Source organism: Trichechus manatus, unplaced genomic scaffold (genome assembly GCF_000243295.1).
Source record: "Trichechus manatus latirostris isolate Lorelei unplaced genomic scaffold, TriManLat1.0 scaffold00013, whole genome shotgun sequence".
Lineage (NCBI taxonomy): Eukaryota > Metazoa > Chordata > Mammalia > Sirenia > Trichechidae > Trichechus > Trichechus manatus.
In genome coordinates, this window is record NW_004443949.1 from 5,532,710 (window position 1) to 5,546,508 (window position 13,799).

The 13,799-nt window shown below is 37.2% G+C and overlaps 1 protein-coding gene across 1 annotated transcript in view; it reads right to left on the bottom strand.

Moving 5' to 3' along the window:
* GPC5 (glypican 5) overlaps positions 1–13,799 on the bottom strand; it is a 1,611,475-nt gene that overhangs the window by 1,065,930 nt on the left and 531,746 nt on the right. Inside the window, exon 6 of the mRNA XM_004371398.1 lies at positions 6,066–6,186. Within this exon, the coding sequence (XP_004371455.1) occupies positions 6,066–6,186 (121 nt within the window). The remainder of the gene's footprint in view (positions 1–6,065; positions 6,187–13,799) is intronic.

Genomic DNA, 13,799 nt, shown 5'->3' on the forward strand with positions numbered 1-13,799 from the left:
AGAACTCAAATTCTAGTAAAAAGACCAGATTTAATGGTCTGACTGAGACTGGAGGAATCCAGGAAAGCACGGCCCCCAGACTGTCTATCAACCCAGAACTAAAACAATTCCCGAGGCCAACTCTTCAGACAAAGATTGGACTGGACTGTGGAACATAAAATGATACTCGTGAAGAGTGTGCTTCTTAGCTCAAGTAGATACATGAGACTAAATGGGCAGCTTCTGTCCAGAGGCGAGATCAGAAGACAGAGAGGGTCAGGAGCTGGTTGAATGGACATGGAAAATCAGGGGTGGAAAGGAGGAGTGTGCTGTCATAGTATAGGAGGAGCAATTAGGGTCACATAACAATGTATGTATAAATTTTTGTATGAGAAACTAACTTGAAATGTAAACTTTCACTTAAACCTCAACAATAAACAAACAAAAAGAAATCATAAAAAAATACCTTAGCTGCCCTAAACCAACCCCTTAAGTATCTTCAAAGTGATAAATACACTTAATAAAATGGTTTATCCACTCATAGATTTTTGTAAAACAAATTTTTCATATGATTCTGCTGTCTTATATTATTTTCTAGTAGTTTTGGTGTGAATTATTATTCTTTAACAAGAAGGTGGCAACGTCATCCATTCTCATGACTTAAATACTATCAATACGCTGATGTTCGCAAATGTAAACTTCCAATCTTGGTAGTCTTCACTGAATTCTGGGCATTACTTTTGAGTGTGTCATAGACATTTAAACTTAACAGAACTATTGATTCCTGATCAACCCCATGTCCCACCTCCTGACCTGCTACTCTTCCAAAGTTTCATCTTTCACTAATAACACTATCACCCCACCAAACCTAGTGATCATCTTTGTTTTATCCTTCCTTTCATCCCAATTTCCAATCCATCAACAAATCCTGATAACTCCACTCTGATATTCATCTAAAATCTATCAATTTGTCATATTAACCACTCTTAATATTCTAGTTCAAATTACCACGCTCTTCTGCCTGTATTACTGAATATTACTCTGTCTTTAACAAGCTGTTATGGATTCAGTTGTGTCTCCTAAAAAGATATGTTAAACCCTAACCTCTGTTACCTGTGAACATGACCTTGTTTGGAAATTAGGCCTTTGAAAATGTTATCAGTCAAATTAATATGAGGTAACACCAGAGTAGGGGAGTAGGGTGCGTCCTAATCCAATTTGAGTGGTGGCCTATCACAGAGCAAAACAGATAAAATAAGCCTACACAGGTCTCCTTTCTTCTGCTCTTGCTCCTCAGAGCCCATTTTCCATACTGAAGCCAAAATCATCTTTATAAAAAATAAATTAAATTGCATCAACCCTCTGCCTACAGCCTTCTGCTAGCTTTCCATTTCACTTGGAATAAACCGTAACTTCTTTTTAGGGCCTAGCAGTCTCCCCATAATATAGCATATGTCTATCTCCCTCGCTCATTCTATTCTAGCCACATGGTTTTCTGTTTGTTCTCTGAATACACTGAACTTCCTGCCACAGGCCCTTTTCAGGGCCTTCTGCCTCAAACACATTTTTCTGATTTTCCTATGTCTCGTTTCTTCTCCTTATTCAGCTTCAGCCCAAACGTCCCCCGTTGGGGTGGCTTCCACTAGCACATTCTTCTCAGTACTTTTCCCCAGCTCATTCTGTTTTGTTTTCATTATAGCATTTGTCAGACACAATTATCACATTTCTTTGTTTGATTACAGAATGTAAATCCCATGAGAAGAGACTTGAATTGTCTTGTTCACCACTTTAACCTCAGTGCCTTGGGCAGAACGAGGTCCATACTAGGCATTCAATAAGTATTTGTCAAATGAATAAATTGAGCACTGAAGTAGTTTAACCATAGCTTTTACAAAGGAAAAATCCTACCCACTTGCTTAATGACACTAATTGCACAGCCTTCGTATGGATCACTCCTCAACATACAGAAAACAAAAATCTTCACAACTGGCCCAATAAGCAACATCATGATAAATTAAGAAAAGACTGAAGTTGTCAAGGATTTCATTTTACTTGGATCCACAATCAACACCCATTGAAGCAGCAGTCAGGAAATCAAACAACACATTGCACTGGGCAAATCTGCTGCAAAAGACTCTTTAAAGTGTTAAAAAGTAAAAATGTCACTTTAAGGACTAAGGTGCGCCTGACCCAACTCATGGTGTTTTCAATTGCCTCATATGCATGAAAAAACTGGGCAATGAATAAGGAAGACTGATGCCTTTGAATTACGGTGATGGCAAAGAATATTGAAAATATCATGGCCTGAGAGAAGAATGAAAAAATCTGTTCTGGAAGAAGTACAGCCAGAATGTTTCTTAGGAGCAAAGATGGCAAGACTTCGTCTCACATACTATGGACATCTTATCAGGAGGGACCAGTCCCTGCTGAAGGGCATCACACTTGGTAAAGTACAGGATCAGGGAAAAAGAGGAAGACCCTCAAGGAGATGGATTGACACAGTGGCTGCAACAATGGGCTCAAGCATAACAAAGATTGTGAGGATGGCGCAGGACAATATTTGTTCTGTTGTACATAGGGTCGCTATGAGTCGGAACTGACCCAACGGCACCTAACCACAACAACTGAGTAGAAAAGGAGATGTAGCGACAGGCCAAGAACAAAGTCCTTTTTGGTCTCATGTAGGGAGCCAATATTTTGCTGATAAATACAACTGGCTTGTTTCCATATACTTAGTATACGGGGTAAAATTACGAGAAAAATTTGCTTATCCCTATGATGAGGGAATGCATTTTTCATAAGACACTGGTAAAAATATCCATTACAATAGAAATGAAATAATTTTATCCAAACACTAATAAGTGATTACCAAAATCTGAAACATGCCGCTACATCAACTTCTTCTCTCAACCCACACTAGTCCCAAATTAATAACATTTCATTTACAGAAGACAATTTTCTGAACCTTTTCAGACATGACCCTGTGATGGGCCCTGTAATGGCACCTTGATATTGCGCTGTGCAATACACATCACGGCCAGCACACACAGACACGTTATCTGCAGTCAGAAGTCTGGCAAAACGAAAACTTTCTCTTCATTTCCAGGAGAGTCAGTTTAGGAAAGAACATGTTCTAAGCTATTAAACGTGAAACATCTGTCCAATATATAACTTTCTGCTAGATTGTTTAAAAATAAGCTAAATTTCATTAGAATCATTCTAGTAGAATTGAAAACGATAGACCTCAAAGTTAGCATTTTATCTGATATTCTCTTGTAACCCTAGAATGAAACTTAAGCATGAATAATCAGAGATCTTCACATTTATACGAAGATGAATGAATGAAGCTCAATTTAACACAGGAGTTAAAAAAAGTGGGATTATTTTCCTCTGCCACCTTGAAAAGCATATGACTTAGAAACCTATGAATCAAGGAGGGAAACAGTATAGTTAATGGACAACTAATCAGCGAAACCTCTTCCTAACAGTTGTTATAAACCTTTATTTCCTGGGTATCTACTTAGTTCATTGTGAATATGTTTTCTTATGTCTGTGCACGCTTTCCTATATAGCAGCTCCATCCCTACTATCTAGAACAGGGTATTCCAAACTGTTTTTACCATGTATCGATTCCATAAAAAACAGTCTGAGCACACACCTACTTGATATGTATATTCATATATTTATAATCTACATGCATGTGCTTTTACATTAATATATTATATATTTTATATGCCTTTATAACAATAAAAAAAATTTTAAAGAATGAGATGTAATAAATATATACTGAAGTTCTGGTTTTTCCTTCTTGTACCCCAGTGGATCATCTTGTGTGTCCTGTAGAGAATGCTTACGCTGCCTTGGAGGCCACTAAGATTTTGTTGTGTTCAGCTGAGAGGAGCCAATTAACATTGAAGCTCTTTTGCTTTTACAATCACTTCTACACTAGAGTGTTCAAATAACCTAGATCTGCACACCATACTGGAGCAGACACTGTGAAGTGCCTACCACCTAGATCCTCTTTCAGGACCAAGGCACTCATTCCCCCAGCTGCAGGTAGTATTGCTGGCTCTTATGACTTATAGCTGATGACTCAAGCTCTGCTATTATCCCTCCTCCCCAGCAGCCCCCATCAAATGACAGACCAATGCAGAGGAACAAAGGCCCACCCCTTTGTCTCAATTCAGGACAACCTGAAGGGTCGTTCCAGCTTCAGAGTTCCTACTGGGTTCAGATGAGGCCTCTGTTAGAACCACAATACAGTAAAATTGCTCCCTTGTCCAATCCTACCTCCTCCATTCCCGTATGATTGCAAGGGAACTCTGCAAGAAACTTCTGAACACAAATCTCTATCCCTGAGTCTCTTTCTTGCGGAACCCCAACAAAGACACATAGATATCAGCATATACTTAGAAATCTAGTGTGCTTCTATATTTAGTTCCTAATAGATTGTGTATTGGGCCTCCGGAAACTCAAGCATTAAAGTAATACCCTAAGTTGTCCTGAACCGTCACAAGGCTCTCGCTGAGTCTAGACTAATTTCGGCTGGAGTTTTGGTTGTTTTTCTTACCGTGGAGAAGAAAAGCTCCAATTAAGAGAGAATTTGGTTAGAATAGTGACTTCCTTCCTGATTTCCTGAGCGACATTCATTGATGAACTTAATATCACAGCTTCTGAGGACAACAGGCTTCCTCCATGCTGACCTCAGCCATTCCGCCTAACCTCTGGTCTGACTCCCACTTGACCCCTCTGTTCACCATCGCTTCAGCTCCTGACCCAATCCAAACACTACTCAGTTCCAAGAAATACTCCCAGCACTTGACCCACCAGCATTGTAAGATACCTACTCACTTCACCTTGGAGGTTTCTCTTTGAAGGGAGTGGTTTTACTCATTAGAGGCTTTCTAAGGAAGCTAATAGTCATGGTAACACTTTTCTCTTATACTCTTCTAAATAGAACATTTTTTTGGTCCTGCCACTCAGAGTGAGAGCTCTGTTTACCCAATTCACCATTCATGGAATAAGCAAAATAGCCATTATCCTCCCTGGAAAGTGAAATTTTATTGTATTAAACACAGACCAAATGTCTTTATTATGTATCATTTCCTTAAAAAGTAGAGAGGTGAAAATAGAATCCTAAGAACTGGCCCCACATAATCTTAAACTTTGCAGAACAATTATGAAAAGCATACCAATGACTCTGGAATACTTTAACATGCAGGAAAACTCTGTAGTACTTAGGTATAGTATCTGACACTCAATATTCTCACTTGAAACATGTATCAATCATCCATACAAAGTTTTGCTTAGAAAAAATGAAAAGATATGCATATATAAATTGTTGTAAAATGACTAATAGTGAAAGAAAAATCCTTCTTACCCCAAACACCAATACATGCAGAATGGAGGGTAGTCCTTACAACATATAACATAATATTAGGTTCTAATTAATGAAGTATTTTAGTGAAATTCTCTTTTGATAAATATCAATAGTTGAGTTCACACTTTATATATGCCATGCATTAAAAATAGCAGTATATACTCACTTAATTATATAATATTACTAAAGATAAAACAGAACTATTTCCTAAGCAATCATTAGGTAGATTATGCAGAAGTTGAGATAGGAAATAAATAAGAGAAGTCTTTATTATTCATTCATAACTTTTACTGAAAATGCAGCAAAAATCTTCACAGCAAGACTCAGAGGGTTACCAGGAAGGCAGCCTTGGCATCTTTCATGCACCAGTATTTGTTTTTCTTAATGAACACATTGGTTCCCACATCAACGGGCTTATTCATAGAGGATGAAGTTTATCTTGAAATTCTCAATATTTATTGAAATGCTGAGGCTATGGCTTGCTTCTTACAGATACATATTGTCCACCAATTACAAAAAATACTTCACAATGACTTTCTATATGAAAATCACTCAAAATAATACTTACCAAAAAAACCTAGATACAAATATTTTATGCCAATACTCAATTTTAAGTAAGATTATCACATAAAATTTTATCCAATATACTGGAAATAAACCACTTAGTATTTCATATAGAGTATACCAATATAGGATCAGCACTTACCTGGATAACATGCTTCAGTTTATCAATAATCTGATTAATCACAGGATCAGTTCCTTTGACTTTCACTTCAGGATTTCCAGATTGGGCTTTCATCCCATTTCCAACCACATGCTGAGTGTAGCTAATGAAGTGAAAAGCGAAAGATACATGGCTTAGTAACCTGAGAAGAGATTATCTGCCACAGCTATTTGAACAAATTTCACTTCAGACTTTCACTCATATAAGAGTGAAATTTTACTCCTATCAGAGTATATATCAATGTATTTTTTCCTTGGAACATAAGCTGGGACTCTTGCAATATTCTCCTATGTAAAACTGCTGATAATCATGCAATTATAGACTATTTTAAAATTAATGCCTTTCTCTCAAGGATGCAATCAAGAAATTAATTATGGTCATAAAACTATTTCCCAATATACTAGAAAGAGTTAGTACACATCTTACCTTGTTATCATTCTTGCTGAATTGCACATATGTCTGAATCTACATTATCTGGGCCAATTTGATTCATCATATACAGTTTACGGATAAACTTAAATTATTTTGTAGCCCAGTATTTAAAAATATCTTTTAAATACTGGGCTACAAAATAATTACATTTGTATCTTAACTGCACAAGTCAAAATCATAAATATTATAAATAAAAAATTAAATCAGCAAAATCTTTTGCAAGTAAAGAAAACATAATCTACTTTCATGAAAGTTCACCCAAACAAGGATCTAGTAAATTATGTTGTACGTAAAGTGTGACTTTACCGACAGTGAAAACTAAGTGAAGATTTACTACCTTCCCCAAATGAAAATATGTATAATATTAATTTAGTATTCATGCAATTATCTAAGCTCATCAGCCCCAAAAATGTACGAAGTGCCTACAATATTTAAGGTCCTATGTTAAGTGACTAGGTTTATAAGGAGACATAAGACTCAATTCTTGTCCTTACAATACTCAATATCTACCTGGGAATATAATGTATCACTTAACTCATTCATTCATATGTTGACTCACTACATTTTACTGTATTATTAAATACCTACTAGAAACCAGCAAAACAATTTTCCTGACATTGTATGACAATGACAACAGAATGGAGAATTAAAATATAACCTCATGAAGTACATGTTCAGATGCTATGAAGTAGTTAGAAAGGACTGTAAATGCTGAGGGAGAGGTGGGCATAGCACAGGGAGAAGACATTCAGAATGCGGAGAACTCCATTTGGACTAAGGCAATTGGGGAAAGACTAAAGGAGAAGTTTTATGGTTTAAAGTAATCCTTGGGGTATTAGGTTAGAGTAGGGCTTAGTGAGGTTAATGTGGACTCCACATCGCAGCAGGGGAAAGGCAAAGGCACATGAATAAAGTATACATGGAAGAATAACTAGGCCTCAGTTTACGACAGTGGAGAGTACAAATGGGTTAAGGGACTGTTATTAATTGAATTGTGTCCCCCAAAAATGTATGTCAACTTGGCTGGGCCATGACTTCCAGTATTGTGTGAGTGTCCACCATTTTGTCATCTGATATGAGTTTCCTATGTGTTGTAAATCCTACCTCTATGATGTTAATGAGGCAGGATTAGAGGCAGTTATGTTAATGAGGCAGAACTCAATCTACAGGATTAGGTTGTATCTTGAGACAATCTCTTTCAAGATATAAAAGAGAGAATTGAGCAGAGAGGAGAGGGACCTCATACCACCAAGAATGAAGAACAAGGAGGGGGGCACGTCTTTGGACTCAGGGTCCCTGTGCTGAGAAGCTCCTAGACCAGGGGAAGATTGATGACAAGGACCTTCCCCTAGAGCTGACAGAGACAGAAAGCCTTCCCCTGGAGCTGGCACCCTGAATTTGGACTTCTAGCCTCCTAGACTGTGAGAAAATAAATTTCTGTTTGTTGAAGCCATCCACTAGTGGTATTTCTGTTATAGCAGCACTAGATGAGTGAGACAGGGGCCACATCCTGATGGGTCTATCCTCTATGTTTAAGACTCCCCTCTGAATAATTTATCTGTGCTATTAAAATATCATAATAAAGTGTCCTCAGAGACTCTTCAGCAAGACTTTTCACATTATTTGCATTGTAATTTTCCTTCCCCCTATTTGAGAAGACTATTACAAGTATTCACATGGTCCCGCTAAATGTTCTACAATAATGCAAAGTCTTTGAAGAGATAAAAAGAGGTGCTCACCATTGAGAGTATAGCCATATAATAGTGGTTTTAAAGAATATTCAGTTATGCCCAAGATTATGTACTCCAAATGACCAATTTTTAAAAAGTGGATCAAACAATTCCTAATTCTATCCATCAAATAATAGATGACAGAACTCTTTGATGTTGATTATCAAGATATGAAAAATGTAATAATATTAATATATCTTTTGATTTGTAAAACAACGTAACCCACTTCTTTATGTGAGCACAGAGGAGTTCAGAGTTAGGTATTCCAATATCCATTAGAGATTTGGCAGTATATATCAACAACAAATGGTAGAAGGAACACAGTTATGCCTATGTTGTGAATGTAATAATATTCTTTAGTTAGGTAGAATCAAATAAACTATAAATGGTAGACTTCACTTAAATCCTCTGTAGCATTATTATATTTTCCTTGACTCTCCCTATATTTCAAGAAGATTACATATGTGGCTTCTACATTTGTGTTGAATAGCAATAAGGTTGGTTGGTTAATATAAATAAATAAATGCATAGCTTTGATCCAGGCATTGCTTTAATGACTTTATTTGGAGTTTGTCCATTCATCTTTATGATAGCTTCTCACGGTGGCCATGAGCATGCACCCCACAGACATCCATCTATAGGGAGTTTAACTGACTAATGACACTGCTGCTTGGTTCTGAAATCCGTTTCTGCATCAGGCTCAGCCAGTGACTGAGTGCAGCAAGGAAACTGAAGCAAGTCCATCCCTGGGAGACAAGGAACTCCAGCTTTGGCTCAAGGATACCCTGAAGCCCTTGATAAACCTTCCTTGGACTACGCATCATATCAGGATGCTTTCCCTCAACCTGCGTTCCTCTCTCCACTCAGGATCAGACTGGCATCACAGCTGACAGTTCTTCCAGCCTTACCTAGCTTCTTCGCCATTTCCTCTCCTAGGCATTTCCCTTAATAAAATTCTCTTGTGTTTAATTTTCTTTGGCATCTGCTTCTCAGAGGACCCAGACTAACGCACCATATAATAGACCTTAATTTTTAGAGCAGTTTTAGGTCTATAGAAAAATTGTGCAGAAAGTACAGAGTGTTCCTAAATACGCCCCTACACACGGTTTTTCCTATTATTAACATCTAGTATCCCTGTGGCACATTTGCTTTAATTGATTAACCAATACTGATACATTGTTATCAACTAAAGTCCATAGTTCATACTCCAAAAAAATCCATTGCCATCAAGTCGATTCCGACTCATAGTGACCCTATAGGACAGAGTAGAACTGCCCCATGGGTTTGTGAGGAGCTGCTGGTGGATTCGAACTGTGGACCTTTGGTTAGTAGCCATAGCTCCTAACTACTGCACCATGAGGGCTCCAACATACACACTAGAATTGTTTAAATATAAAACGTAAGTTAAACTAAGTGCTGGCAAGTATTTACAGCAATTGGAAGTCACTCTTACTGTGGGTGTGAGTCCAAAATGTTATAAATCATTATTTGGCATGTCTGCTAAAGTTGAATATATCCTATAACACCTGGTATATACCTCACAATATTCAATAAAAGACAGGTACAAATCTGTTCACATAAGCACTATAAAATAACTCCACACTGGAAACAATCCAAATATGTATAAAGTCCAGAATGTACATATAAATTGTAGCATATTCATACAATGAAATATCATACTGCAATGAAAATGAATGATGAACAAATCTTACAAAGTAAATATTGAATGAAAAAAGCAATACACAGAAGAGTACATACTCTGATTACACTTATAAAAAATTCAAAATCTAATCAATGAAATTCCAACCTTCCAAATGATCATAAGGGCCTTCCTAGGAAATAGTGTCTAGAAGAAGGCTAGAGGGAGTTTCTGGGATTCTAGCATGTCATTTGGGTGCTGGTTACATAGGACTGTTCATTTAAAAAAAATATATATTGAGCTGCACCATTAAGATTTGGGTACATTGCTACATGTACATTCTTACTTAAAACATTTACATTAATGTCTTCGTGCTCTTTTCTTCATATGCATATAATAGACAAATTGCATTAAACCATGTATAAATAATAAATCTACATAGGTATTTTTAATATGGACTAAATGGTTCTATTATTATTAAATGAGTAATTTAGGCCCCTAGCATGATATTGAAGCTCAGCTGCTAACCGAAAGATTGGCAGTTCGAATCCACCAGCTGCTCCTTGGAAACCCTATGAGGCACTTCTACTCTGTCCTATAAGATCGCTATGAGTTGGAATCAACTAGATGGCAATGGTTCTTTTTTCGTTTTTTTTGAGCATCATATTAAAACTTCCTCCCTTCTCGCTTTAATCTGCATGCAAAAATATGGTTTTAAATCAAAGATTTTCTAACAAAGACTCTTGATTTCAGTTTCTTTTATTATGAAATTTTAATAAATCATTAATCATTCTTTTTCTTCCTAAATGTACAAGTAATGGATAAAACATTTCAAAGATGCCTATAGAGGTTGCTTGACTTGAAAAACTGTTCACCTTTCAATGAGAAAGAGGGAACAAAACACAAAAAAAGAGACAGAGGCTTTTTTGTTGTTGTTGTTAGAGAAGTAATAGACCCACCATCTATGCTTATTTCTTCTGAGCAAGTCTGGTAATGGATGACAACAGTTTAATAGGAAGATTCTTTCCCCAAGTACTACTCATTTTCATCAACATGGGGGGAAAAAAAAGGCAAGTACTGATATACTCGCATTCTACAAAAATGTTTTTAAATAATGCTTAACAAAATTTCAGTTCTCTCTGTGTTCAACATATGAAATACACAAGAAGAGGGCTAATGAATCTATTCTCAGGATGTCACTAGGAAGTCACTTCTGACTTTACCAACATTTTCTATTTGAAACTGATACTATGCCCTATTAGCTGACATTGGTTTCATTTTACACAGAACACAACAGAATTTTTTCAAATCCATACCAAACGTGTGGTACTTTGATGCACTTGTACAACTTCAGGAAAAAAATACCCAGAATTTGACCCTGAATATCGTTAATAATCAGTTAAAGGGGTCTGTCTTTGACATCTTAGATACCTTCACTGGGACAGGATGTAAAAACCTAACAACCGACAGCAAGTGAGGAAAACATTTGATCAGAGGCTTTCTGTTTTTTTAATCATTATTGCCACCTCTGACAGAGGTTACATACTGCAAGGGAGACCATGTTGGTGTTAGTAGCAGTAGCAGTAGATGTTTTATCTGTTGATTTATTATTTTCTTGGGTAACTTGGTTAGATGGTTAGAGATTAAAATTCCTTCCATTTCCAAAATACTAAGTTTGCTGTTTTCTAGGAGGCAAAACACTGGAGTGTCTTTGGCTCTGGGAAACATTGCTATCGTGGGTTAAAAGGAGGACTGGGAAGTATGTTGTTCGAGCCATTTCTGGGCCTCCCTTCCTGATTCTGATAGCTCACTGTGAAAGTGAGCACTAGAGATCTGTGTTCCTCAAATACTTGGGCAACAACAGAGGCCGCTGCTGAGTGCTGCTTTACATACATACAGCTTCTATATGTCTCTTTCCCTCTACACTGAAGGTCCTAATCTTTGAAATCTCAGAACAGAAATGAGTTATATGATTGATTTTCAGAGCCAGGTTTATGGGAATAACCTTTCATGGTAGGTAGAAGGCTTACAGGGGATTTAGAGAATGGAAACATCTGTAGAATCAATTCAAAATGATTACACCTGTTTTGATTCTGGAGTCCCTGGGTGGTGCAAAACTCAGCCATTGAAAACCCTATGGAGCACTATTCTACTCTGACACACATGGGAGTGGTGCCGTAAGTTGGAGTCGACTTGAGGGCATCTGTTTTTGTTTTTGTTTGGTTCGTTTTTTGATCCCACACTCTCACTACAATTGTTGAGCCACAAGACTATTTTTAAGTTAAGCTTTATCACTTATTTGACTTTCTAATTATAGATAGATGATGTCTAAATTTGAAACCTACATTTATGAACTTCAAACACTGAAGTCAAAATAAATAGAATTAATGGAGACTCTACTATGGCCTTTACATTATGTATATATAACTCATTGCCTACTGAGATTATATTTAGTGATAAGGGTCATTAACGTTATTTTAATAAGATAATGTCATGCTTTGTATAACAACCAATAAGGAATTTTTAGCATATCACCACAATAAAGAGCATTATTAGACAGTAAAACAAAAAATAGGAACTCATTAAATAATGGATATTAGTCACTCTACAACTCTTCATTTGATGTGATGCGTATTAATTCTTGCCTGTTTATCCAGGTAAATCACAGGAAAGTAGCTTCATGACATTTTATATGAGGCTATTTGAACCCGAAATATATTTCCATATGAAAAAATAGTTGTTGTTATGTACCTTCAAGTCAGTTCCGACTCATGGCGACCCTATAGGACAGAGCAGAACTTCTCTATAGGGTTCCCAAGGAGGGGCTGGTGGATTTGAACTGCTGAGCTTTTGGTTAGCAACCAACTTCTTAACCACTTGTGATGGTTAAGACTATATATCAGCTTGGCTGGGCCATAATTCCCAGTGTTTTGGCAGTTGTATAATGCTGTGATTACTTCCCTGCTGAAATTTGATACGCGATCACCCCCATGATGGAATCTGATGAGTGGTACCTGCAGGGGTGCGGCCTGTGGTGGCTCACTGCTCCTCAGCCTTCATCTCTCTGCCCTCCTGCACCTATTTCTTTCCTGCTGGTCTAGCTGGGGCTTTTGCTTGTTCTGGATCCTGCAGCTTGCTCCCGTTTATCTGACTTCTGGTTCTTGGGACTTGGGCTAGCAGTTTGCTGGTGGTCTTGCTTGCCAATCTTGAGATTCCTTGATCTTTGTGGCCTGCAGTAGCACTGCTCTCCGACCTGCCAATCTTGGGTTCACCAGCCCCTGCAGCTACATGGATTGAGAGAATACTCTTTCCTGCCTCACGAACATGGGACTACAGCCTCTAGGGCGCGTGAGCGATTTCCTTGATGTAAATCTCTCTTTATATACGTATAAGACACCACTTTGCCATACTTGCCATATGCAAAATCAGTAGTGTTTAGGAAGCGGTCATCTCAACAAATACTGACTACTCAATAAAAAAAGTATTAAAAATTAACTTTCCGCTATATAAAAATGTTTCCTTCACCTTCTCCTGACTCCTCCCCACAGCCCTCCAATATTTCCAAGAAGGGAGAAAGACCCTTATTATAGTCAGGGCTGTTTTTTAGTGTACAGGTTTGAATTTAAAATTCAATCAAGCAATAATATATCTTTGGTTCATTTTATAATCACCCCTATTTGATTCAAAGTGACGGCCCAAATTTAAAAAATTGGTCATAACAATTGCACATACTGTTATATGAGTTATGAGAGGTTATATTAACTTTCAATTTTCCAGCCACACATTTCAAAATTAGAAAATTTTATGCAAACAGCACATGCATTATACGATATTTTTGCCAACTGCGCAACCCCCTCTTGCATTATTTATCTAGGTGCACTATACATCTTATATGTGTGAGTGCGTTATTTGTGG